The sequence below is a fragment of the Diospyros lotus genome, chromosome 11 (assembly GCF_014633365.1).
Source record: "Diospyros lotus cultivar Yz01 chromosome 11, ASM1463336v1, whole genome shotgun sequence".
Taxonomy (NCBI): Eukaryota; Viridiplantae; Streptophyta; class Magnoliopsida; order Ericales; family Ebenaceae; genus Diospyros; species Diospyros lotus.
In genome coordinates, this window is record NC_068348.1 from 28,592,157 (window position 1) to 28,620,143 (window position 27,987).

At 35.2% G+C, this 27,987-nt stretch overlaps 3 protein-coding genes across 4 annotated transcripts in view; all 3 read left to right on the forward strand.

The window, feature by feature from the left end:
* Window positions 1-10,967, forward strand: part of LOC127812973 (K(+) efflux antiporter 4-like) — a 36,768-nt gene extending 25,801 nt beyond the window's left edge. Inside the window, exons 13-20 of the mRNA XM_052353597.1 lie at window positions 6,109-6,205; window positions 6,332-6,385; window positions 7,140-7,235; window positions 8,839-9,027; window positions 9,127-9,204; window positions 9,573-9,617; window positions 10,160-10,249; window positions 10,377-10,967. Coding sequence (XP_052209557.1) covers window positions 6,109-6,205; window positions 6,332-6,385; window positions 7,140-7,235; window positions 8,839-9,027; window positions 9,127-9,204; window positions 9,573-9,617; window positions 10,160-10,249; window positions 10,377-10,466 — 739 coding nt within the window. The 3' untranslated portion in view covers window positions 10,467-10,967. The remainder of the gene's footprint in view (window positions 1-6,108; window positions 6,206-6,331; window positions 6,386-7,139; window positions 7,236-8,838; window positions 9,028-9,126; window positions 9,205-9,572; window positions 9,618-10,159; window positions 10,250-10,376) is intronic.
* Window positions 10,968-14,831: 3,864 nt separating this feature from the next.
* LOC127813446 (abscisic acid receptor PYL2) lies at window positions 14,832-15,659 on the forward strand. Its single transcript, XM_052354405.1, has one exon. It carries the CDS (start codon window positions 14,856-14,858, stop codon window positions 15,450-15,452), a length of 597 nt encoding a protein of 198 aa, XP_052210365.1. The 5' UTR covers window positions 14,832-14,855; the 3' UTR covers window positions 15,453-15,659.
* A 1,896-nt stretch (window positions 15,660-17,555) lies between these two features.
* On the forward strand, window positions 17,556-23,348 carry LOC127813384 (uncharacterized). 2 transcript variants are annotated; one of them, XM_052354330.1, is made up of 5 exons: window positions 17,556-19,047; window positions 20,080-21,563; window positions 21,948-22,303; window positions 22,463-22,523; window positions 23,032-23,348. In XM_052354330.1, exons 2-5 carry the CDS (start codon window positions 20,322-20,324, stop codon window positions 23,191-23,193), a joined length of 1,821 nt encoding a protein of 606 aa, XP_052210290.1. In that variant the 5' UTR covers window positions 17,556-19,047; window positions 20,080-20,321; the 3' UTR covers window positions 23,194-23,348. The 2 variants fall into 2 exon arrangements, with proteins under 2 accessions (XP_052210290.1, XP_052210291.1); XM_052354331.1 differs by having other exon boundaries at window positions 20,128-21,563.
* Window positions 23,349-27,987: the final 4,639 nt, after the last annotated feature.

The window sequence follows — 27,987 nt, forward strand, 5'->3', positions numbered from 1 at the left end:
GATCGGGGGCTATCCGCGGTTTGGAGAGCAATCAAAGAACAACGGGAAATAACTCGTACAATGCAGCAGCAATTGGAGCAAATCTACAACCAATTGGGCGTTTTGCAACAAGTTAAGGATAATTGGAATCGGATTAATGGCGTGAATCAAGCCAAATACGTTAAACTAGGAAGACCAGCCATTATCCTGTCCTCGTTAATCCTAAAAGACCAATGATGGATGATAGCGATGATGAGGATGATCTTGGTCGTATGATAGCCAACCCTAGTGGTAAAGGGGTTAGGAGGAATGCACAACAACACAACCATTGGGGAAACGATGAGTATAAACTAAAGAATGGCTTTTCGGTGAGTTTGGAGCTTGATCTTGAACATTATGTTGTCCCAACAACCTCAACGTTTGCAAACTCAGGTTTGGTTTATGTTGCTAACATGACAAAAACTCCAAGGTTATTGACTCACACAGGGGTATTTTCCAGTCCCAAGGGCTCAGGCATTGCTTCACAATCCAAGGATGGTGGTGTTTCTTCTGATCAGCTTGTTACTGTAAAGGAGATGAAGGCCATGGTAGTAGATCCTTTTGCAGTTTATTCAGACTCTGGCATAGTTAAATTGAAGGCAATAGGAACATATTTACCTTTGTGATTGCAAAAGCAAGATGGTCACAGGGGTTTCTTTATGGATAGGGGTGTTGGATCTCCCAAGCTAGTTAACTCAGGTAGGGGTATTGGTCTCTTTATGGTAGTTAATTTGAAATTATATTCTGAAACTAAGATGTTGTAACAGCTGTTACTATAGTTGATCAAGTGCTTAGACCAAAGGAGGATTCAAGCATCAATATTTTAAGTGATGGAGAGACTGCTAGTAGTCATGGAATAAGCCTTTATTCGAAATAGTTACAAAAGAATGCTTCTCCAGGCAAGAAAAATCTACGAATGAATTCAGAAACTGTTGAGAAGTCAAAATCAAGAAAACTAATGAGAGGAGAAGGATCTATGATAAGATCTACAAAATTAGAGAAGCGCTCAAGATGGAATGTTCAACATCCTCAATCTAACAGTAATAATACAGTGGAGGCAAATGGCAACAAACATGGCGATGGTTGGACCCATGCCAATGAAGATAGGGCTAAGAGATGGAGGAATGTCTTTGCTCATGTTTCCTTAGCAGAAAAGTTCAAGCGGTTCAGGAAGATGTCAAGCAAAAGTTGCACAAATAAGAAGTACAAGGCGACAACTGACAAGCATAGAAAGCAACAGGTATTTGAGGTTGGAGATAAAGTCATAATATTCTTGAAGAAGGAACGAATTCTAGCAAGAAAGCAGAACAAGCTCAAGCCAAAGAAATATGGTCCTTACAAGATTACAAAAAAGATTAATGATAATGCTTATGTTGTGGATTTGTCTAATCATATGAGTATTTCCAAAACATTCAATGTTGTTGATCTTTCTTTGTATTTGCCAGATGTTGAGTTATCATACCTAGATCATAATTTGAGGACGAATTCTTCTCAAGTGGAGGTGAATGATGCGGACACTAATCAAGACCCAACCCAAGCCAAGGCCGAGCTGACCACGCCGGAACAGTAGCACCAAAACAATATTTTAATACTTTATATATTTCAGGATTTTACTTTATGTTTCTACTTGATTTAGGATTCTATTTGATGTTCAATTAAGGTTTTATTTTATTAGGATTCTAGTTAAATTTTGTTTTAGGATTTATTTCTATTAGGATTCTAGTTGGATTTTAGTTACAAATATTAGATAGATTTGGATTAGCCAAACACTATAAATATGCCTAAAATCTAGAGTTTGTAAACAAATTTTTATCAATACAAATTTCAGCAATCTATTTGGGTTTTCTTAGCAAAATAGTCTTATTTTTGCGTCTTTTTGAAAGTCAATCTTCGGCTATTGAAGTTTGTTCTTTTAAGGGTTTATTTTAGTGTATTTTCTTCACACACGCGCCACCCTACCATTTATTGAGAGTTTTACAATCCTTATTCTAAGATAAAGGAAGCTTAATTTAGAAAGGAAAAGTAAAGCTGATTCAAAGACAAAATAGGAATCCTAAATATTCTAGAGCAAGGAATAAATTAATTTTTCCTACAAAATAGTAAAATAAGCCCTAAAATCATTAAATAATTGAAATCATGAAAATTATTAAAATTAATAACATGAAAGCTTTGCGTCAGACCCCTCCACTTCAAGAAAACTCATCCTCGAGTTGAGACTCCAAATTTGGATATAAAGCCTCGTTCAAAGGATAGTAAGGGTAGATATTTAACGCATTGAATGCCTTTGAAATAGCAAATGAAGAAGGAAGATCAACTTCGTATGCATTATCGTTGATTTTCCTCGAATCTTTGTAAGGTTCGTACTTTTTCAACTGTAATTTGTTATAAGTGCCTATAGGAAACCTATCTTTACAAAAAAAACACCATGACCATGTCTCCTTGGAACGGCTGCTCTCGTCACTTTTATCTGCATTTTGCTTGTATTGCATATTGGATTTCTCAATCCTGTCTTTTACTTCTGTTGGAATGGCTGAGACTTGCTCTACCATATTTTTAGCCGCAATACTTAATCTAAGAACTCTGGGAAGCTTCACTGTATTTAAGGCATGTTGAGGAACTTTCATATATACTATAGAGAATGGTGATCTTCCTGTGGATCTTGTTGTAGGCAAATTTTTCTTGAGCCAAAGTGAAATCCCATTATCTCTGTTTAGTCAATCAGAAAGGCATAACGAGCCATTCATACAGCCCCTCTTTAGTCTTGAAAGTTGTCTTCCACTCATCTCCAGGCCTAATTCGGATTTGGTGATATCCACTTCAAAAATCAATCTTGATAAACACCTTAGACCCACTTAGCCTATCAAGCATGTCATCCAACTGTGGAATTGGGAACTTGTAAGTCACGCTAATCTTGTTGATGGCCCCTACTTTTGGCACACATTCTCTTACTCCCATCTTTCTTCAGTGTGAGCAATGTAGGAACAACAAACAAACTCATGCTCTCCCGAATATGTCCCTTTCATAGCAATTCTTCCGCCTTCTTTAAGACATCACTTTCCTTAGTATTCATTCTATAAGGAGGTAAATTTGGGAAACTAGCCTCGGGAATGAGATCAATATGATGTTGAATATCCCTCATTGGAGGTAATACTTCTAGAAGGTCTTTAGGGATTGTTTCTTGAAATTTAGCGAGTAAAGGCTTGATTGCTTTTGGTAGCTCTAGTGGCTTTGCCTCTTTCACAACCATTAACCCTTACATGACCACCATTGCATAGATCTCCTTGGTTTCTTTAGCTTCAGCCTCAAGCTCCTTTTCAGAAAGTGTTAAAAGAGTAAAGAAAGTCCTCCCCACCACTTTCTAAGCTTTGGGTAAGGTACTCTCCTTCATAGGCAACAAAGTATATTGTGTACCTTCCTTTTGTAGCTTGTAGATGTTGTCTTCCCCAGAGTGTTGAGCGTCCACATCAAATTGCCATGGCCTCCCAAAGAGAAGGTGGCATGCATCCACGTCTACTATGTCACAATAGACTTCATCTTGATACTTTTTGATGGAGAATGGTACTTTACAACACTCCATTATTTGTATCTTACCCAAAGCCTTGATCCACCCAATAGAGTCATCTTCATGCTCTTCATCACTTGAATCTTTATATAGGCTGGTTGCCTACAATTGTTTGCGGCTATAGGTCTTCTAATAGGTTGGGCTCGAGCAACATCACAAACACCACACCTATCTTTATTGTGGTCTTCATTTGCAATTCTCTAAAGGCGATGTCGACAATGTCATCACGCCCTTATTCCAATCTTTGAATAGCCTTTCCTTGTCTATGATTCGTATTCCAAAGAGTCTGCAACCCCTGTTCTTCGTTAGCGGGTTGGTTGCCTTCCACGTTGTCACGAGCCATTAGATTAGGCGAAAATCTTGCTTTGATGCCACCCGATGCAACAAATAGCATGATAAACAAAGGAAAAGTAATCGCTAATCCTCACACAAGCACAAAGGCTCAAGAACCAGAGAAACCTCTCTCAATTGTATGGAATAAAGTTATGTTATTGTCTGAATAAAATAGAGTTAAGGCCCTGCTATTTATAGAGGGTTTTACAATCCCTATTCTAAGAGATAAAGGAATCTTAATTAAGAAAGGAAAAGTAAAGCTAAGTCAAAAACAAAATAGGAATCCTAAATATTCTAGATCAAGGAATAAATTAAATCTTCTTACAAAATAGTAAAATAAGCCCTAAAATAATTAAATAATTAAAATTACAAAAATTAATAAAATGAAAGTTCTGTGTCATGTATGCCCTGAACACCAATCGTGGAGATATAGCATAATGGGATTACATTCTGATGGTACCCTAATGTTGAAAGCTCAATAGTGCCGTTGAAGCCCATTTCTTTTACCGAGGGCATTCAGTTGCGTCTAATATTGTTTCTACAAAAGAATTAATCTGCTCAGACATCAATGCAATGCCACCCATTTAAAATACCCATTTCTCAAGTCTGGTAACACATTTTTGTTGACTTAGGCATGCCATTTGTGGTTAGTATTGTTGAGGTCTCTATTATCTCAGAGTGGAACATGAGTGGGCAGCTGTCATTTAACGTCAAGTTATTGCTTAAAAACTTTCTAGGATGTAGTGTTGGTGAAAAATCTTCAAATGCTTTCATATGGTGAGGTAAGACATATTTGCGGACAAACAGAAAATGTGAAGCTGTAAAGATGTTGAAAAGCAAAGGAATGAAAGGTGACTGTATTTCATGCTTGTATGGTGTAAAATTTTCCTAAGGTGGTATATTTTCTAAGACAGACATTAGTAAATATGGAACCTTTTAGTGAAGGTGGAGTAGATTAATATGATAACTGGCAATTTGCATGACTGGGTTTGTCAAACAAACTAGTTCTTTATGCTCATTTGCTGGATGACAGTGTTTAATCGTAGTGTTCTTTGGTCCCAGAAAAGCAGGCTCCTTCAATTTAGATATGTCCATTTAAAGCCCCCTAGAGGACACCTTTTAGTTTGTGGGCTCAAGAAAGGTGTACAATTTTATCCTCTAGTAGCCAGGTCATAAATACATCTCTAAAAGGGTCATATCTTTGTTTAATCTTCTCATTTTCTTGTGGCCACTAATTAAAAATAAAGTGTTACATACATGGACTTATAAGTAGATTGTACTGTTTTACTAGCTAGTATTTTCTATTCTAGACTCTGGATCTTATGGCTGGCTCCTTGAAACAGATACATCTAGTTACTTAAAAGCTATATTTAAAAGCTATAGCTAGTTACTTTTGCTATCACTGGTTTAGCATAAGCGTTTGATCTAGTTGATACCAGTTCCAGCTATTTACTTGTTTGCCATTTAAATCTCTTAGTGAACAAGTTTAATAATTTGTTCAAATAATTCATTTATCTTTATGTTACATTTTTCTTTTTCAGTTGTTGGCATATTTAGTATACAGGCATATTTATGCATCCTGCTCTTTGCTTGCATGTTATTTTACCTCTTGCATTCAGGTTTAGGGGACCTTGGTGCCTAAGTGTGCCTCCAGCTTCAACAACTGTCTACATCATACTGGATTTTGTTGACCGCCATGAAAGATGAGATTTTAATAAGGGAATGCAGTTGTATCCATGATACACTTGTAGATTTCCAGTGTGTTGTTCTAAAAACATGACAATTTCTGTTTATTTACATATGGGATGAGTGTATGGTGGACAAACATATTTGAAAGGCTAAAGAATAGTTTCCAAATGTAGCTCTCCTTGCAGAATGCAATTTTGTTTTTCTGTCCATTCAACTGGGAAATCAATTGTTCGTTTTCCCTTCTCCCACAAATTTTAGCTAAGAAGTGAGGTGAATGACAATATTATCTTAATTTCCAATTTGAAGTTTATGCATGTAACTTAAATGATTTTGAAAATTTTGTAGGAATCTTTGTTTGATTGTGTATCAATGTGATATTACCGGTTGAAATTTCAGGATAATTATTGTTGTTTTTTTTTTTTTTTTTTGGATATGTGTAGTGATTGCTTTTATTTTCACATATGATTATACGATGTGTTACAACTAACTAATTCTTCTATTATCAGCTTGGTGATCCTGATAATCTTTTTGGCTGTTTTATCAATATTATCCCGCACTTGTGTACCATGGTTCCTCAAACTCATGATAAGTCTATCATCGCAGGTATGCATATTCTGTAGTTGAAAAAAAAAAAAAAAATTAAGCATACGCACGGACTGTGTTTGGTGCACAATCACTGAATGATTTACTTAGATTTGTATTTTTCATCAAAATGTTTCCATTTTGCAGACCAATGAACTCTATCAATTGGCATCAGTTGCGTTCTGCCTACTAGTAGCCTGGGTTTGTTTTACTTCCTAATGTCTAGTTACTTTGCATCCTTATTGATATACTTACATTTCATTTCATTTGCATATCATAATACTTTTTTGGGTTACAAGTTCTCTTCTAGTCTTCATGTTATACATCTCTTAGTAAAGTGATTTAATCATGGTTTGGTCCATATCACTAGGTTATCCTTTGAAATGAGTAACATCGTGCTACTGCTTCAGTGTCTGGAGCAAGCATTAATAATTAATTTGTTGCATCAGTTCATTGACTTCAAAGTCTTGAGGGCATAAACGGTGACACGAGATACTAGCATCTGTGGTGGCATTTGATGCATTCACAACTATAGTTTATATTTTACTATTGCACCTTTGCCCTTTGTTGTTGACATTTAAAATTTTGGAAGCTTTTAGTTACTAATGTTAACAGACTATTGTCCGACGCCTAATGAATTCAGCTTATGAAAGCTACTGCTTGATTTTTGACTGAACAATTTGAACATTCAGAAATGAAAACATAGAATATTATGATGGACCGTATAATTCTCAAGGCCCAATGTGGATTCTTGGTGTATGCATATTAGTTAATAGAACTTGCTTTTCTGTATAGTCAGATCACCTGTAGAACTACCAAAATACCCATAATTTTGATTGCAATGTAGCATGCCACATTACTTCTTTATGGAAATTGAGCTAGTTGAGCTATGCAAATTTAATTTTTGTTGATATGCATATGAGGCAACAATTTTTTAATTGTTTTGTAATTTCAGTGTAGTGATAAGCTGGGTTTAAGTTTAGAACTGGGTTCCTTCGCTGCTGGAGTGATGATATCAACAACTGATCTTGCTCAGCATACGCTTGAACAAGTAAGGAACCTTTTTATTTGATGTACTACTTGTAGCTTGTTTTGTTGCCAGACTATGTAATGAGAGATGATTTCTATTTTGGCTTAAAGTCGATCTCTGATTTATTCTTTCGTGCTTTTTCCTTTTGATGTATCATTTTCTCAGGTATAAAAAATGTTAAGAGCCAATGTTATTTTACATTAATTGAGTTTGTTGAGAGATAAGAACACAAATGCACCTAAAAACACAAAAGTGCATATGTGCAATTGAAATATTAGTAAAATAAGGATACAGGTATGATAGGGACATGTTAAAAGATTTATTGGTATGTAATTTTATTTGTTATTGTCTAAATATTGTTTTCATAAATTAATAACCAAAAAAATGCTAGAAGAACAACATTAAATCAACATGGAAGATACCATTCAATGTATAAATTAAAATATCATTCAACATAGAAAAGAAACACCATTACATCAATCATATTCCATGGCTCCAAATACTAAAGCACATTTAAGTTTAAGAAATTCATTCATCAAAACTACTAGATAGCTCAGAAGTGGAAGAAGATTGTCGCATGATCACTGCAATCTTGTAAAACATCATTTACTGTTCAATGTTCATAAAAATCCAAAAAGAACATTCCCAACTTTCAATTTTCAAGCAAACCCAATTTCAACTAATTCATCACAGTTGGACTGGGGTACCCAACAGGCATTTTAATGTATTCAATGATACTTGCCATGGATGTGATTTGATCTTGATTATTTGTGCTTCATAAGATGGGAGGAGTAAGGCTGCACTAACAAACTTGAGTATCACATTGTTTGTGAAGCATTTACTGTTTTGTAATGCAAACGTCATACTTATTTTAGTCTAAACTAACTGCATAAAAGTTCTTGTGACTTTAGTAGTATGACCATCTAGAAACCTCTGGAATTGGTATTGAAGTGAATATACAGATTGACCATCACAAGTCTATTTACAGGGAGCACGGATTATTGTAGTATGCACAAGAAAAGGAAAGAAGAGAGTGAGGTGTGAAGATTTGTAAAAGATTACTAAGCATTGAAATACAGTAGGGGTCGGCATATAAAGCATCTAATTTTTAAATAAATGTCAGTTAAAAGTTAGAATGTGAAGGTTTAAATGATGGGTCATCCTCGTGTTTTACCCTGTGGAAGATTATACAATTGCTGATGGTGACATATCTGATAATTTTAGATTTTGTTTGCTAAGTAAGATCATGGAAATTGCTTGTCATCTTTTCATAATAAGAGTCGTCTGGGAAGTTTTGAAAGGATGGTTAGCTCTTTCTGCAGGGAAGCAATTAGGGCTGTTGATGCCACTGCTTTTCTGGGTTAACCCATTGATACTTTTCTTTGTTAGGTTGTTTTCTACTTTTAAGTTGTTTCAAGGACTGATTATTGTAAAGCAGTTTGCCTGTGCTCTCTCTCCATTAAATGCTATTTCTAAAATGTCACTTATGTGTCTCAATATGTACGTGCAGGGGATAAATATATTCCTTAAAATTTAAAGTATTCCCAATGATGCATGAATTGTGATGGTGTCATTATATTGTTGCATTTCTAATCCCTTACTGGACTTCAATTGTTTTGCCCAGGTTGAACCCATCCGCAATTTCTTTGCTGCTCTTTTTCTTGCTAGCATTGGGATGCTGATCCATGTTCATTTCCTCTGGAACCATGTGGATATCTTATTAGCATCAGTTATATTAGTGATCATTGTAAAAACAGTTGTTATTACTGTAGTTGTCAAGGGGTTTGGATACAACAACAAGACTTCGATTCTTGTAAATATTACCTTGTTCTATTCCTCTATTTTAATTTTCTTGGCATTATTCCCATATATTTACCTTGCTGAGAAACCTTGGTTTCTTTTGCTCACGTAGGTTGGAATGTCATTGGCACAAATTGGGGAATTTGCTTTTGTTCTTCTAAGTCGTGCTTCTAATCTTCACTTAGTTGAGGTGAGTGCATAATTGCAATTTCTCCTGGACAAAATTTTCTATCCTGATTATGCATAAAAATGTCCTTAAGAAGGTATACGTAGTGCAGCAACAAATAATAAATAAAAATACTTAAAATTCCCCAAGAGTTTTCTATTACATTGTGGGTTCATTTCGAAAAAGTGATATGGTCCTCTTGAGCTATATTTTGTCACTGCCAGCCTTCAATGAAGAGGCTGGAAGTAAATTCTCAATACTAATCAATACTTCATTTTGAGGCATAGACCCTTGTGACCACTTCTTTGATTATGTCTGTCAGATTCCAGATGCAAGTTAATGAGAGTCTTAAATCAGGTTTTTTTTACTGATCAAGAAGTTTTGTTCTCCAGGGGAAAGTTTACCTGCTGCTTCTTGGGACGACAGCTCTGAGTCTGGTATGAAATTCTTTTGGTCACCATTTAAGTAATGCATATGCATGCAAGCTGATAACGATTCTTTCCCATGTCATTGTCATTGTCATTGATTTAAGTGTTCAGAGTATCTAAAGATCCTTTCAAGTTCTTGTCTGTATTTGTATTTGTTTGTGTCTTCATGTGTAGCACACAACTCATATTGTGGATAATGATATATTCTTTATTTCCTATTTATTCACCCACAAAGTCGTCTTTACTGTATTCGAAATTCAATGGAATTATACTATTGAATGTGTTTCAGTAAAGCAGAATTTGGGTGCTACACATATAATGTATATTCATTCTACAAGAACGCAACTGATTGGTATGAATTCCTAGTTATTCTTATTTACAACGAAATAAAAATAAAAAGACCCTTAGTTGCGAGGAAGTGACTTGGGGGATCATATCACAAGGACCAGGAAGCCCAATATAATATCTCAATATGGTGAAGAATCAGATGTTACTCTTTGTTATTACTCTTCAGCAGTTTGATTGGTCCTCCTTGAATTTTCTGAGTGCAGGTTACTACCCCATTGCTTTTCAAGCTAATACCTGCTGTGGTACGTCTTGGGGTACTGCTACGATGGTTCTCCCCCGACAGTCAGAGTGAGGTAATTATCTTTGTCGATTTCTATACCTCCGCTGCTGAATAGGTTTTTTTTACCATTCATAGATTCCTTTTAAGTTGTTACTTGCTTAGTTGAAGAGATTTATTGTAAACACGTCATTGATCTCCAGATCGGATTCAAAGGAGATAACCTCCGGACAGAGAGCGCTAAGCAGAGAATCGCCTTAATTTCCAAGGATCTCCTGATTCATGAAGGCTAAACAAATGGGATATACATAAATTTTCAGTTTTGCATCTGACATGTATGTAGCGTAAGTGCTGTCCAAGTTCCTTAATGGGTGGGTGACAGAGCCAGAGTGCTCAAATTGACCTGCAGCTTGTGTTATTTGTCATACAACGTGTTCCCCTGTGTGTTACATGTCTCTGACCCAAAATAGAGATGAGAAAGCAAGTTGAACCTCAGAAATGGAGAGAACAGGATAGCGGTCTTTTTTCTAGCTTCCAGGACAACTAACCCGTAAATGTGACCTCTTCTCACGGTGCGTCTTTTCTTGCCCTTCCCTTCTGTTCCAAATGTAAAATAATCTCTCAGCTTTTGTAATGTAGTTCTCTGGTTGATATGTGATTTTCTATGTCTTATTTTTCAACCCGTTTGGTCAAATTGTAAAATCCAGTTATCATCAATTCATGCCATTCATTGAAGTTCTGTCGCAGTATGAACCAAATCTGAACATTTAACTTATGTTTGAGGATTCCCGTTATCCCTGTTCATACTAGCATGTCTGTTCCTGTTCTCCTTTTTCTCTTTTTCTCTTTTTTTCTTTTTTGGGCTATTGAGTAGAACTTGCCGCTATCATTTGGGTGGTGTGCATTGTATGAATTCATGGGGGCTCATAATAATTTGGAAAATGTTATTTGTATTCTTTGGTCTATACTTTGGGTTACACAATGCAAGTAAAATAATAAAAATATCCCTCATCTAAAGTAGTGAGGTAGCGCTAACGATATTTTAATTATTTGTATGCATGTATAGTTTAAGATATAATTTTTAATGTACAAATAGCATAGTCCTAATAATTTTGTAAATTGTTCACACTATGTAATCGCACAAAAATCAAAATACTGTGTATGGTCAAGTGTTGTTTTGTGGGCCCTGTTCAATACGTGCAAATTAAATGTTGCACGTTCTGTGAATTGCTCTTCTCTGGGAAGGTAGGCTAGTCTCCATTTTAGGTTAAGAGTAGGGGCCCGGCCATATGCAGGGGCAGCGGCAGAGGCGACACTAACCCCCCTTTTTTTTTTTTTGGTATCTCCATCCTTCAAATCAGGCAGACAAGGTTGTGGTCCTGTTTGAATTTTTTAAATTATGTAGGGTAAGGTACAGAAAACTTCCCCTGAAATAAAAGCTCTATTTTTAGAAATTACAATAATTTCTTGTCGAAAAAAAAAATTAAGATAAGTATTTATCTCTTGCTCCTTGGCCTCTCTTTTTCTCTCCTCTCCTAATTACACACAAAAAAGGGTCGCTACCTGCCATTGAACCCCATCGCATCTTGCGTCTTATTGCTAAGTCGGCTAGTTACCCCAATAGTCTTTCTTTTTTCTTCTTCTTTGGTTTTCCGGAGAGAGATGGTTGGGTTCTAGTTGGGATTCAGATCCCAACCATTGTCGGGTTCTCACCCGAAGGAGAGGAGATTGGTCATTGGAAGAGGGGGAGAGTAAATCAAGAGCATTTTAGCTAATGATAAGAGTAGAATAATGAGGTAAAATATATTTTTTAATTTTTGCATCTATATTTTTTTATTTAGATATTTGATTTTTTATTATTTTAATTACGTTTTTGAACTATACAATTTTAAATTAATTATACATGTTGCCACAATTGATTTAATGCATGCATGCTAAAATACCTAAATTATCGATCACCATCTCTGTCACAATTTTTAGTTGAGAATGAGACAGATACAAGTTGTTAGGAGGTGATAGGCAAAGACGAAAGGCAAAGGGTCGATTGTAGGCGTTGACGATAGACAGATAAAGTTGGGGAAGACAAAAGGTAAAGAGCCAACTTTGTTGGCGACTTCACCTCTTCGTCTTCTATCTTTCTCGACCAACAATGACTTTGTCTATCAAATGTCAATGCTTGCTATCCACCTTCACTTATTGCTTTTTGGTGGCCTACAAATATCTCATTGCTGGTTAAAAACTATAGTGGAGATGGTGGTTGGTTTGCACGGCAAAGAAATAATTTGAACATTTTAGTATGCACTAAATTAATTGTGGTAAGGTATGTAATTAATTTAAAATTATATAATATAAGAATGTAATTTAAATAATAAAAAAATAAATTTTAAATAAAAATATATAATTATAGAGAATAAAATATGTATTTAATAATCATAATTTTTTTATCCCTCCCATCCATCCATCAATTCTGTGATGTCTGGTACTGGTCCATGAGGAGAGCGAGTTCAGAGCTCGTGCCCCCTACCTAGGCTCCCGTAGGCTGCATATTGAAGCTACTTTGGGCCTGTCAAGGCAGGGATAGAGTCAGGTGTGAGCGAGCAATAAAAATGGTTCTAGTTTTATAATTTTGAAAATTGTTTAAACTAGTAGTTTTGTTTGGGTGTTGAGTTTTGATAAATTGTCTTCCCGATCATTGAAATTTCAAGTAAAATTATGTCTTTATATTTTGAATTTTTTTATTTAATCATAAAATTATGAATTTTAATTGATTATCAAATAAATAATAAATTTATAATTTTTTATTTAATAATTTGTAGTAAAGTCTTTGAAACAATTTAAAATTGTCATCACTTTTTTACCTCACTCTTACCTCGGGTAAATTAGTAACTTTGATGAGATGGTTTAATTAACAATTCATAATTTTTTTTAACTTCTAAAATAAAAAATAGAATTATTTTTAATATGTTTCTCTTTATTAATTAACTAGGGATAACCCGTGCTGAAGACACGGTGCAACTAAAAAAATTGAACATTGAATTTGAACGTGAAATAATCAAGTATTGAACTCAGACACGTACTAAACTGAAAGCCTAAACTCGTCTTATATCACGTATTTGAAGATAATGTATATAGTTCTTAAACACAAAATAATCAAATAATGAATATAAACATGCATTAAACTGAAAATTATTTGATCATTTTTAATGTCATGAATTTAGTGAAATAAAAAGGGTCAAAATTGTGGATACACTATAAAAAATTTAACAAGGTATCCTCTGAAAATATGTTGTAACAAATATATCAACCTGTGTACAAAACTTATATATTTCATAATCATAATCAAAGTTCGGGGTCGAAGAACCTTGGGTTTCCTACCGTGAGTGGTCGGGAACCCTTGTGTTCCCAAACCTTGGGTTCTCCGACCATGCGTGGTCGAGAACTCTTTGATTTTTATATTATTTTAATTTAAAAAAATTATTTTATTTTTAGTATCAATATTCTCTTAAATACTACTATTGTTTGTTTTCGTTATCCTTTTAAATATAAAATTATTTAAAAAAATTACATGAAATATATGTGTATATATATTTGGGATAATAGTTCTTGCACAATCTCCAATACTTGTGCATTCAATTATGTTAGGAGAGGTAAATCACAATTGTGAGGGTTCACCTTACCTTACTTACTGTGTAGAGTGAGAATTAAAATCACAACCTATCATATTCATACCTACGTACCGTTTGTCTATAGCCCAATTTATATCCTAAAAATTATATATATAGAGAGAGAGAGAGTTGGGTCGAGGGTGGGGGGGGTTTTATGCATGGAGGGGATGGCATGACATGACATGACGGGAGATGGTGTGGCTGGGAACGAATGATGGGTTGGGGTGCAATTGCAAGTGAGGGAAGTTCGATAGAGGAGTCACAGGATCCTCCCTCCGTGTCCAATTGTCCACTGCTTCATTCACCTTCACGCCTTCACCTTTTCACTGATTATGACAACCCCCCCCCCCACCCTTCTCTTCCCCAGATTCCAGCCCCCCGGGGTCCCTTCATGCATGTCTGACAATTGAATCATCGTGTGTATATGTACAAGGCAACAATATACGTATTTACATGGCTATATGGCTCCTCCTTGGCCACAATATTATACCTCGATCCGTCCCTATGGGCTATATATATGGCTCCTCCTTGGCCACAAAAGCCCATGCATTGCATGATGCCTGTTGCTTTTTGTGCACTCAACCTAGCTACGTCACACTTATAACACTAATTTGTGTGCCACGCAGTCCATCCCAAAAGTAACAACTTAATTCGTCCAAAATCATGGACCAAAATTAATTTAAGGGTGGAGTGTTTGAAATGACCACTCCAACCTTAATTGGATCTTTATATCAGAAGATATAGAATTTAATTAATATATAGCCACAAACAATTTATGTAGTTAGTTCTTATTAATAATTAGTGAGAAATTATTAAGGAGAGAAGTGGGAAGACAATGCTAATTAATAGATAACAAATCCTTGATCGATCGATCTCCACTCCAGTCTGCCCTCACGTGCATCCTATGATTTTCCTTCTCTCCAGTCTCCACCCAGCCCCAGCCCAATATTAATTAAGAGTTATATTTCTCACATTCAACTGATCTCCACACCATATAATCTCTTCTTTCTTTCTTGCATGGTATCATTGGCCGCCATGGAAGAAGGCAACCAACCTCAACCTCAACCTCTCCCTCAAGGCCTAACTCCAGAAGAATTCACTGAGCTGGAACCCCTCATCTCCACCTTCCACACCTTCAACCCCAAGCCCAACACCTGCAGCTCCCTCATCACCCAACACATCGACGCTCCGGCCACCGCCGTCTGGCCCTACGTCCGCCGCTTCGACAACCCCCAGAAGTACAAGCACTTCATCAAGGGCTGCAGCATGGAAGGCGACGGCGGCGTCGGCAGCATCCGCCAAGTCACCGTCGTCTCCGGCCTCCCCGCCTCCACCAGCACCGAGCGCCTCGAGATCCTCGACGACAACAAGCACATTCTCAGCTTCCGGGTCGTCGGCGGCGAGCACCGCCTCAACAACTACCAGAGCGTCACGTCTGTCAACGAGTTCGAGAAGGGCGGCAAGGTGTACACGGTGGTCCTGGAGTCGTATATCGTCGATATCCCGGAGGGGAACACGGGCGAAGATACGAAGATGTTTGTGGACACCGTCGTCAAGCTGAATCTCCAGAAGCTTGGGGTGGTGGCGATGGCCGCTTTGCATGGCCATGAATGAGGAGGTGACAGCGGGGATGGCGATGGAATTAATTAATATTATTCATTAAATTTGTATATTTTAGTCTTTTTTTTCTTTTTAATTTGTCTTTGGGTTGAGTAACTTGAATTACTATTAGTTTTAAATATTTGATCGAGAACACTCAAAACACTTCTTTCATCTTTGAATATTAATAACAAATATCAATAAATAAAACCCCTCCTCATTCACGAAATTAAGGTTTAATTAGCATTCTGTTTGCATACTAATCGCCGGAATGCAGTCGGAAGTCGCCATTGTCGCCGTCATGTCCAACTGTCCATCACTTTTCAGACAACAATGAGAGAGAAGACAGAAGAGATACGAAAGTCAACCCACCCAATATTCAAACCGTGGCAGCAAAATCTCTCAAGACATGGAAGACCTGTGAGCGGACTCTGTGGGTCACGTGACCATGAAAACAGCTCCTTGAAAAATTTTAAAACATTTTTATATAAAGGCTCATGGCCCAGTCCTCTGGGCTAAATTTGGCATGGGCTTCAAGTCAGTGATTCAGTTGGGTCAAGCCCAAGTCCATCAACATCCTAATAAAAACCAATAAAATGGATTAGTGAGGCATTCATTTGGTGGTAAAGTAGAGGCTTTCAAATTAGTGGGTTAAATGAGTGTAAGCCATAACTAAATTAGTGGCTGCAGAACTTAATCATAGGCCTTCTATATGCAGGTTAGCTCTCCTCTTTCATTTCAAATAACTTAAAACACTAGTTATGATGATGAGAGAATTAACCATATAAATGATCTCTTAAAAATGATTACATTCTTTCAGCCATTAGAGAGCACATTATAAATCTAAAGTATATATATATATATATGGTTAACTAGTTCATTTTAAGAGTATTTTTAGCAAGTATTCAATATATTATTGATGATCAAGACAAAAAATAAATAAAGAAAAGAAAAGAAAGAAAGAAATGAGAGCCCCACATATGTTGTTTGGTATATGCATAGGTCAAATGTATTAATGTTTCATATGAGTGATACTGTAACCAAAGATAACATTTAACAGTACTGCTAATTAAGGTGGCGTGGCGGTGAATGTGTTGTCTTTCATGGACCCATGAAACGCTGCACACTACAGTCAGTTTGTCATCCAAAGCCGCCCATGTTTTTTGTACTCATATTGGGATAGAGATTTCAACAACTACAAGTTAAATCTTATTTATTTCATTATATGGTAATTCATTGATGGTTTAATAGTGGTCATAAAGAGTTGGAGCTAAAAGAAGGTGAAAATTTATGATGTTAGCAGAACGAATGTAAGAGAGAATTTTATGTAAAGCAGTAAATGACTAAATACCTTACACCCACACAAGTTAGCCAGCCAATAAAGATACCCTTTTTAACAATTCAGAACGCTTCATGTAGTGTAGTGTTGCATTATATAACTCAAATTTATTTATAGAGAAAAGCTATCTTAGCACATGTTAATTTTAATGAGATTTAGAAAAAAACTGCTTGCTGTACAAATCCAGGAGGCTGGTGGCTGGCGGGAGCAGAGCAGCTATCATTTTCCTTGCCGGATGCAACCATCACATGAACAGAGGGGTAATAATTGGACGGCCCAGATCTTGATTTTGTAAAGTCCAGCAGCTCTGCTGCGCCTAGATACAAACCACCTTCCATCATCATTAATGGATATCTTCTTTCTTTTTCTTTTAATTTCAAAGGGATTATTATCATTTATTTTTATATAAGTTGTTTATAACATATAAAAATATTTTTCACTTTATTAGTATTATTATTATTATTATTTACAACAGTCTAATCCAGTATTTGTTGGTACTTAAAAAGGGAAGATGCCTTATATTTTGTTCTATAATATGAATTTATATTATTAATATAATTTTAAAAGTAAGTATTATTATAAATGTGGTTTTATTTTACCGTAGATATCTTAATTCAATTAAAGATAAAATAAAATTGATGATCAGATATCATTATATAAATAAATATATTTATATGTGTGTGTGTAAAAAGATAAATGTAATGAGAGCAAAGGTTTCTTGCTGGAAATAAAATTTACAGACTGCAGCTCATAAGCATTTGCCGTACGAAGCCAAAAAGCAGAGGGAAGGGGGGGGAGAGGGAGAGCAGAGTTGCACTAAATAAATTCGTCAGAAATCTTCTCCACCAGATTTTTGCTTTTGCTTGCATCATCATCAGCATCATTTCATTGCCCCGCTCTCTATCTCTCTTAAGTACACTGCTGCTGAAACAGTGCCACTGTTGTATTTTTGCGCGCTCTCCCTCTCTCTCTCTCTCTCTATCTCTCTCTCTCTGTGGCTGCTCTTGCTCTCTGCTTCTCTGAGCTGCAGCAACAAAAGTGTGTGGTTTTCTAACCCAATTTACTCTCCTTTCTCATCAGCCTTGGCTTTTTCTTGCCTTGGAGTGGCTAAAAAGTAAACCCCTTTTTTCTCGTCTCTTTGAGGGGGAAAAAAAAAAGGGAAGAAAAGGAAAACTAGCCATGAACAGGAGTTTGAATAGAGAGAATCCAGATATTTTGATTGTGATGATTGCAGAAGAGGAGCAGATAATAGAGGTGAGGAGGAAGAGGAGGATGAGGAAGGATAAAGTTGATCAGTTCTCTGAGAGAGAAGGGATGGGCCCTCCAAAGCCTGCAACAGAAATGAGTGGCACTGCAACACACCAAAGAGAGTACTAATCCTCTCTCTCTCTCTCTCTCTGTGTATATATATATACATTATATATATACACATACATATATGTATCTGTGTCCATCCATTTACCTACTATCTCTGTTTGTGTGGCTGATCTGTCTCTCTGTGTCTCTCTCTCTCTCTCTTTAATAAATGGGTCCATTTCTCATCCCTCTACGACTAGCTCTCTGCAGAGGTTCCTTTTTCCTTGGCCTTTCGACACTCTTTATTTGCTTTTATAATGGGGTTTTTTTTCTGAAATGGGTGTGCTTTATTTATTTACAAGCTCTGCGCCTTGAAATCTTGTGCTAGAGAGAGAGAGAGAGAGAGAGAGAGAGAGAGAGGGGTTATGATTCTTCATGGGGTCTGAAACTCTGAACTCCAGTTCCTTGGGTTTTGGGTTCTTGGAGAAATTCCCCTTTTTTTTCTGCTCATGCAAGGAAAATAGCTCCCCTTTTGTTTAAGCTTTTGCTCCATTTTTTCTGTGGTTTTGAGGAAAAGTGGGGCTACTGCATGATTCCTTGCTAGCTTTTTCACCTTGTTCTTTTTCGCTAAAGAAGAAAACAGCTCCCCTTTTGCACTGTTTCCCTGGCTTTTCATTCATATATACTGTTTGAGGGGGAAAGGAAAAGCCAATGATTTCTTGTGAACTTTGCACTTCATTCGCTTGTTTTGGGTTCTCTGAGGAAACCGACATTTATTGTCAATCACTATGAAAGTTACCCACTTCCCCTTGTCTATTGAATGTTGGGAAGATCTCTCAGCTCTAATTTGGAAAACCTGGAAATAATCTGTTCATCACCTTGTATTTTCTTGATTTAGCTTGGTGGAGGAAACTGCATTTTCAGGGATCCTTCTCTTGGTGCCTGAGTCCTCACTCATCTACAAGTGATTGGCAGGTTGGTTATCAGTTTGTATCAATGTTCTTGCCTGTGATATTTCCTAATCATGTTGTAGATTCAATTACATATTGTTCTTCTTTTCATCTTTCTTATCTTGTAGTGGTCCCATTCTGTTCTTGTTTGTTGTATATTATTAACCATGGTTAATGTTCACTGCCTGTATTGAACAAGTTGTATTGATAATAATCCATATCCCACAATGGCGTTAAGAATGTTTTCAATTATTTCCATGAACCTTGAACTGCTCAGAAGAGTGGATTTTGAAACATTTGCAATTGGAACAAGCCCTTTATTCTTTTCCCTTCTATTTTTGGTTCTTTTGTAGATTAAAATGATTTATTCTTTCCCGGGGCTTCAGCGTCATGGTTTATTGTATTTTTTTTATTTTTGGCTGCGATATCATTACCTAATTATACACATAAAGCTGATGTTGCTTTTATATTTGCTTCAATTTTATGCAGTTTATGTCCCTGCCCAGATCCTAATTTAGTTCTGGATTTTTAGTGAAACAGATTTTAGTCCTGTCTTTGTGGAATGTTCTTAGTCATGACTGAAAGCTGGAAAACATTGAATTTATTCATGATTGTCCCAACATTTAAAATTGAAATTGTGGTTTACCCTTAATATGATGTCAAGTTGGATGATTAAATTGCTGTTTAAATGATCTTTTATGCTTCTTGGAATGTAGAGAATGATCAAACTTTGCAGTCATTGTTAAGTTTCTCTGTATTTTCTTGGTCATGTTTAGATGTCTGAATATGTATCTTAATTTTCTTGTGGAATCCTTTAGCTGAAATAACCTTGAACAATGATGATGGAGGGCATAAAAGCAAATATTTTGGAAAATATTGCTCTAGGCCTAAATATTGAAATTGTGATTATTTATTTATTTATTTTTGCTTATCTCCTACATAGCTAATCTTTTAGTTATTAGAGTCCTAATTAGAGTATGATTAGTCGCCTATATGAACCTTATTAGATGTATTTTGAGAGCAGCTTTTGATATTGATTTGGTATTCTTGGATCTAGTGATCTTTCCCTTTGAATTTGTTCCTTGATCTGTTGGCCCTGCATCAGTTGCAGCACCTGTTCAGAGGCAGTAAATAGCTAATGGAATCAGAGTGAACCTTAACTTGCTTATGATGTTTCCCGGGTTATTCAACTCCTGATTGTTTGAGAGGAGATCGGGGAATGCTGTTTTCAGTGGGAAAGTGGTTACAAGCAGATTGGACATAGAACTTTGATACTGATTTAGAGATTGCTTATGTGCAATGCACTTCGGCTCCTATAGTTGCCAAAATATGACCGAAAACAATGCATTCAATCCCCCGAGGGTAATGGGTGATCACAATGCTACTTTTATGGATGGATTGCTTTCTCAAATGTCTTCGGTTTCGCCTGCTCAGTCCAATTCACTGGATCGGAACAACCAAAACCGGATAATTGCTGAATTTCCAGCCCCTTCATTGTTGCAAGGTGAACCAGTGAATAATCTCCACACTAGTTTCACCATATCCAGTCACATTGGCCTAGTTGACTGCTGTGCACCGATTTCTAGAAATGTGGCACTAGAAGGTAATGCTATTGCAGATCCTTCATTCGGTAGTTCACATCAAACCAGCAAAGCAGAAGTTCAGGAGCGATTTGTTGGTGGAACACCTGTTCCTGCTACATCACTTGCTGCCCTCTTGGCCTCAAGGTGTGGTCCTCATGACAATCTCAATGAATTAGAAACTTCCGCCCCTCCAGTAAATCCTCTGGAGATTTTAAATACTTCTATTTCAAACAGTCACTGTGATGCATTACACTCTGCACTTGCGACCTCTATGAACTGTGGCTATGATGGAATGGTCAGTGGTATGAACAGTAGATGGGATTTGGACAAGTATTTTGCTTATCCGGGGGTTGCCGGGAAATGCCCGGGAAGAACTGGGTTTCACCCATTTGAATTTACAGGAAATGTTAATCCCGCCGGGTTGATATCAATGGACAATGCAAATGTGAGCTCTGATGATCCTTCCAGGTCCTCAAAATTTAGTAGTGAGCTGTCCCTTAGTCTTGCCACATGCAAGCCTTCCATTGTTTATGGAACAAGTATTCCGGATCAATGTTCAGAGATAAATTGCTCTGGTGTTACTCATCATTCTTTGAAGGAAAGGCAGTTTGGCTCAGAAACATCATGCAACAGTAGGAATCTTTCTCTGAATTTCAGATCTTCTAGGCCGGCTCAGACTTCACCATTTTTATCTGGTTCTAAATATCTTCATGTAATCCAAGAAATACTTGCCGAAATAGCGAGTTATTCACTTGGGAGTCCTGACCAGATGAACTATTCTGCTAGTGCTATTGGAGCTTCGGCAAAATTTTCAATTTCGTCTGGTTCCTTTGCTGACAGAGGACATGCAACGATGGGCTCCAGTGGAGAAGATAGATTCGATGCTCAAATGGACCTTGTCCCGCAAGGACAGGAGTTTGAGGCAAAGAAAAAGCAACTGTTGGCTTTACTTCAAGTGGTATGTTATAATGGATGCTTATATACTAATTATATGATAAATTTTCTCCAAATATAACCATGGTAGTGCCTGAACCTTTGGTTGTTCAAATTATGACCTCACGGGTTCAAGTTGTACAAATAGTCTCTTTGCAAAAAGCAAGGGAAGCCTGCATATGAATATAACCCTCCCCCGACCCTTGTAAAACAGGGAGCCTTGTGCATTGTGGGGGTGCCTTTTTGTGCAATTTCCAAAAAAACTCTTGGGCTCAAATTTTAGAACTCATTTAATTTCCAAATGTTTCTGATAATCTTTAGTGACAATTTTTAAACAACAGCCTTTTTACGTACTAAGTAATTAATATGTTGCTGAACGGCATGGCAATTGTAAAATTTCTGAACGTAGGTTGATGAGCGATACAGCCATTGCGTCGACGAAATCCATACAGTTATATCTGCATTTCATGCTGCAACCGAGTTGGATCCTCGCTTACATGCTCGTTTTGCCTTACGAACAATCTCCTCTTTGTACAAGAACCTGAGGGAGAGAATTAGTAACCAGATTCTTACAATGGTGACCAATTTCAACAAAGAAGACGTGAAGGATGAAGAAAGGTCATTCGAGGCGTCTTTCATCCAGAAGCAATGGGCACTCCAACAGATACGGAGAAAAGACCATCAGTTATGGAGGCCCCAAAGAGGCCTGCCAGAAAGATCTGTCTCGGTTTTACGAGCATGGATGTTTCAGAATTTTCTTCATCCGTAAGTATACAGCAATGCTATGTGCCTGAATTTGAAATGAATCCATTTTCTTCCCTTTTTTGGCCTGAAGAAAGTTGATTACTTGTTCAGAAAGTCTTTTTACTAGTCATTATCCTTGTATGGATTTCATCTTGATGATGAATTTTGTGGCCCTTTTAGGTATCCTAAAGATGCAGAGAAGCATTTACTTGCAGTGAAGAGTGGGTTGACAAGGAGCCAGGTAAAACATCTCCTTTGCGCGGGGTTTTATCCCCGTCTTCCTAATGGCAATTTTACATGTTTTCTGTTGCTCGCAAGTTGGGTTTAGTCAATGCTGTTTGCATGCTCATGGTGATCAAATTTTCCTACAATCTTTCAAAGATCAAGAGAATTCTCTCTGATGAAGTATTCTCACAGATACTTATTCTAGGATCGAAATCTCAGAATACCCACATGAATTATACGATAAAAGAAGCTGTCTTGTTGCTGAATATATCTCAAATTTTTATACTCTATATATACGAAAATTCCCAACCTCTACGCATTCACAGTAGTTGCAAAAATCTTATTATCACCATGCATTTGTATCCCATCTCTACTGAATAATGGATGGGCCATGGTATCGGATTAGCTATTACATGTTTGTCGCCAAGTAAAATAGATAATATATGGGACCCGAGCTTGTTTGATTTTGCTGCAGACCTTTACATCTCTTCCTTCTTCTTCCTTTTAACATCAACCGCAATCAGGTATCGAATTGGTTCATAAACGCTCGCGTTCGGCTGTGGAAGCCGATGATCGAGGAAATGTACGCAGAGATGAACCCGAGAAAAGGGCGGAGGATCGACGACGAAAACGACAGCAGCCGTAGGAACCCAGTGAGCACCAACAGCCGAAGATTCAATGTGTGAATTGACAGGGGAACACAAGATTCAAGGTACTGAAAGAGAGGCCAAGAAGTACTAGTTTTGAAGAAGATTGAATTGGAAAATATTACGGGTTGTAGACATGGGTGCAAGTGTATATACTATATATGTTTAGGTACCAAGTTGCAAGTTCTATTAAATTTTTGTTATTCATGTTGGGCAATGGGCAATCTCATCTATAAATTCCTTTAAAAGTTGACTCAATTATATATACATTTTAAGTACTTTTATTTAGGGGGTGACAAAAAGTTAGCCAATTGCAAGTTCTGGGTGATGTTTAGTTGTTTTTAGTTTTTATGGTTATTTTCTAAATTTTATAAAAAGAAAATTAGGAAAATTATTTACATTGGAAACAAAGAATAATTATTGTAATGTATTTTTTATTAAATTTCTTGTTAATATTATAAAAATGTGCCTAAATGTTTTGAGTAAATTACAAAGGACATTTGAGTGGATTGTTCTTGTGCGGTCTCGGTGTTCGTGATTTTGATTGCGTTAGGAAAAGTAAATTGTTAAATGAATTTTTAACTTTTGTATAAAATGAGGATCGAATTTATAATTTATAGAATTTATAATTTATAGGATTGACACCAGTATATTAAAAAGAATATATTTGAAATTTGATAAAATTGTAAGAAATGTTTTTTGTGTTTGAAAAATAGTAATAAGCATTTTTATTTAAAAAAAAGAAAAAATATTTTTAATTTTTTTATTTCCTTTTTTATTGGAAAAAAATTATATTGGAACTCATTTTTGGTGGCAAGAAATCTTGTGGACTTTGTGTTAGTATTGATAATGATCCTCGTGGAGATTCAAATAAGAGAGAGAAAAAAAATAATGGCTACTCTTATCATCGTTGCTATCGTTATCGTTGCTATTGTTGTTATTATGACTAGTTTTTATTATTGCTACTGTGACTAATTGTTCTATTATCATTGTCGTCGTTGCGACTAATTTTCATTATTACAAATTAAAAGTGAGAAAGAAATGGATGGGTGAAATAGAAAGATAAAGAAAATGAATAGTCATACCCATCATTTGTCATTAGTTGGCAAAGAGAAAAAGAAATAGAGAAGTGTTGAGTAACTTACTTATATTAATTAAATTTTGAAGATTAATAAAAATATTTTTATGATATAAATATTTTTTTTATTCATATAAAAATTAAATTTATTTTGAATTAAAAGAGAATTATTTTTGGATATATTTTCTTATTTTAATCATTTATGTCTTAAAAGTTTATATTTGAATTTTTAAATTTTGAATTAAAGAAAAATTATTTTTAAACATAGTGGGATAAAGGTTGGATATGTTATTGTTGTAAAGGAAATTGTTTTAGACATGCTTTCTTGTTTTAACCATTTATGTTTCAAAAGTTTATATTTGAATTTTTAAATCTTAATTTCTCATGTAAAAAGTAAATTTATTTTGAATTAAAGGTAAAACATGTTTTCTTATTATTTGAGAAAACTTAAATATTTTTTTGAATTTTAAACTTCATATTAACTCTTTATTTAATGGCTAAAATGCTTATAAATATCCCCCAAACTCATTTTTTGAGCATCCAAGTACTTCCATTGCATATCCAAAGTACCAGAAAACTCTAAAACACTCTCAAGTAAATCATCCAAGCAATCTAAGGCTCTCGAAATATTATTGCACATCCATCGAAGAGCCACAAGGTAAGAGGAGAAAAGTTCTTTAAGTCTTTTACGACAAATTCGAACTTCTCCATTTGAGGTTATCAATTTATTTATTTATTTAAATATTATTGTCTTGTATAATTTGTTTTTAATTGCTTATTTGTGTCCAAGTGTGGACAAATTATTTGTAACATTTAAATTACCATTGTAAATTGTATAGGTTTCCTAAAACTATTAAAATCTAAATGAATATAATTTTTAAGGTAAGCTAGGAATAAAATCTTGGTGTAGTGATTTCTTATAGCCCATTGTAATCTAGGTGTGAATCTAGTTTCTAATGTGAACTAGTGTGAAAATCTTGGTAAAAGTATTTTAATGGAACCCAAGGATGATTAGACATTGGGAGAGTGAACTAGATGTATGTGAAAACACCGACCCACTATAAATTGTTTTGTACCTCATTATATTTATTTTTATTATATCTTGTGGGTTACATTTATTATTAATCTCAAATATAATTTATTATATTTATCAAATATATATTTTTTAATAAAATCATTAATCGAGAATATTTATTAAAATTAAAAAAAAATTAATTACTCAATTCACCCCTTGAGTGTCCATACTTTAAGAGGCCGACAAGAAGGATTTGAAAAGAGCGAGACAAAAAGAAAATAAGTATAAATATAAGAATATTTTAGTTATTTTATAAAATTTTACTATGATTAACTAAAGGGAATTAAAACATACATTAAATCTCAAATGAACTCTCTGTATTTTTTCAAATATGGAGGGTACTTTTTACAATTATCCCAAACCCAATTTAGAGATCATGAAATCTTAAATTCTAAATTGAACTTTTTAAGTGTAATTTATTTATCTAATTTATTATTAATTGATTCTTGTAATTATATATGTACTATTCATCCCCAAAAAAATAGATCTATTTTTAATTTCTTTGTTCAATCATGTTCTCTTAAGTCTTAATATTATTTTTAAAATATTTATTTTCACAAATACTTATAAATATTAAATATATAATTAATATATATATACACATACAAAATAAAATTATGTTACATGAACTTATAAAAATTATATTAATTAAATATATAATTAATATACATTTTTGTTTTCATTTTCAAATTTAAACAAAAGGCCAGAACAGAATTAGGTGCGTTGCAACTTTTTAACTCTTTTTATTTTGCTAGTGTTGACCCAATCAATTGACCACTACACTAAGATGAATAGGACTATCATCTCGAACAATATTTATGTTGGAAAATGTTATTTGTACAGAAGCTTCTTTACAGAATGTTTACAGGGATGATATATCACGATATTTTGATTCATGTTCATCCATTTCTTCCTCTCTCCTCTTTCCTCGCCGCTGCAACCTCACTTGTCGCCGTTCTTCGCCTCCGCATGCTTTCGCCGCCGCCTCGCCTCAGCTGCCTCACCTTGTCGCTGCAACTTCCGCCGCCTCGTCTCGTCGCCTCAACCGCCTTGCCACCTCGCCTCACCGTTGTCGCCGCTTTGCCACTGAGGCCGACGGTGTGAGAGAGAGAGCGAGAGAGAGACAGAGGGAGAGAGAGATGCTATTGGGCATTTGGGGCACTAATTATAGGGGCAAAATAGATATTTTGATTGCCCTGTAAATGTTTCTATAACATTTATTTTGTACAAATAACATGACTCATTTATATTAACCGAGATGGGTTAGTAAGGGGTGGGGGTGTAGACGAATCACCTCCTATAAATTTCACGCCCCTCTCAAATTGGTCGAGTTGGTCAATTATTATGTTACCGTCACCTAACAATTTTATAGGACTATTTGGTAGGAGGACTTATCCACTGAATTGGACGGGTGTGGAATTGGCTGCAGCTGGCACCGCGCCTATTTCTTTTACTAAAATACAAGTGGAGAATTCCCACATTTTATCAATGTCTTTTAGGAATACTTTTGTTTATTTTTTTACTAAAACAATAATATTTAATCGGATTTCATAGTTTGAATGGCTTAATTTATTAGACCAAGTGTCTAAATAATCTTTTTTTTTTTTTTTTTTGGTGAGTGTGACAATAAAGATTTTTCCTCATTAAGAGATGTTTGATTTTAGTATTAGTTATTATTGAAAAAATATGTTCACGACGTTAACCCATTATAATACATAACATTAGACCATGTATCCAATGTTACTTTTGACCTCAGGGTCTTATTAATTTTCTACCATTGGAGTGTTTCTTGACCAATATTTAGACCAATTTTCAAATTTAGTTTTTCTACCACAAGAGTGTTTCTTTACCAAAACCATGGAACAATTTTCCAACTTGTCCATTTAAACGTTAATTAGTCTAAAATTAAAAAAAAAAATTGAGATTACAATTATTTATTATTATATAAGTAAATATAGTGTTATGAAATTGAGTTAATAAAATATTTTTTTAAAATACCCATCATATATTATACTCAGAAAATAAAATTAAATACATTAACAAGATTTGAACTCATAACATTTAAACAATAACCAATTTTTAATTTTACTACTACAACAAGACTCAATTTACTTAAAATTTTACCTAAAAAAATAAGAAATAAATTATTATTGTCAAACACTAAGTAATGAACTTTTATTTAAATTTTTTTAGTACCACCACCTCTCTAGTATTTATTTAAGTGTACCAGAAAATTAAAGAGCGAGATTTAAAAACAATAACAATTGTACTCCATAATAACAAAAAAAATAAAAAAATCATGCATTTAAATTGTGAAAACAATCTTCTTATAAAATGTTAAAAAAAATTACAAACAAATTATAATTTTCTTTTAATCCTCGTACATAAGAATGGCTCTTTTTAACGCCATCATTGCCAAAATCATTAAGGTATGAATTCCACCATATCCTTGTATGGTTTGACTTCCATGGATCCCCAGTTTGAGATCTCATATCCTATGTCAATTGTCAAGAAAAGTTGGGCATTCATCTTACTGTCACCTCCCATCTAATATCTCCATTGTCACTTCTTAGTTGTCAATAATAATATAGTGAAAAGGAAATCCATAAAAGGTAATTACAAGTCCATTTGCTAAGTATTCAACCTTAAACCAAACTCCAACTCCAACTCCACTTCATGT

Excerpts from the sequence above, each read along its gene's own strand:
- LOC127813446 (XM_052354405.1), top strand. The coding sequence starts at position 14,856 with ATGGTATCATTGGCCGCCATGGAAGAAGGCAACCAACCTCAACCTCAA.
- LOC127813384 (XM_052354330.1), top strand. The coding sequence starts at position 20,322 with ATGCACTTCGGCTCCTATAGTTGCCAAAATATGACCGAAAACAATGCA. Across the intron at positions 21,564-21,947 it reads TGTTGGCTTTACTTCAAGTG|GTTGATGAGCGATACAGCCA; the intron begins GTATGTTATAAT and ends TTCTGAACGTAG. Across the intron at positions 22,524-23,031 it reads GTGGGTTGACAAGGAGCCAG|GTATCGAATTGGTTCATAAA; the intron begins GTAAAACATCTC and ends AACCGCAATCAG.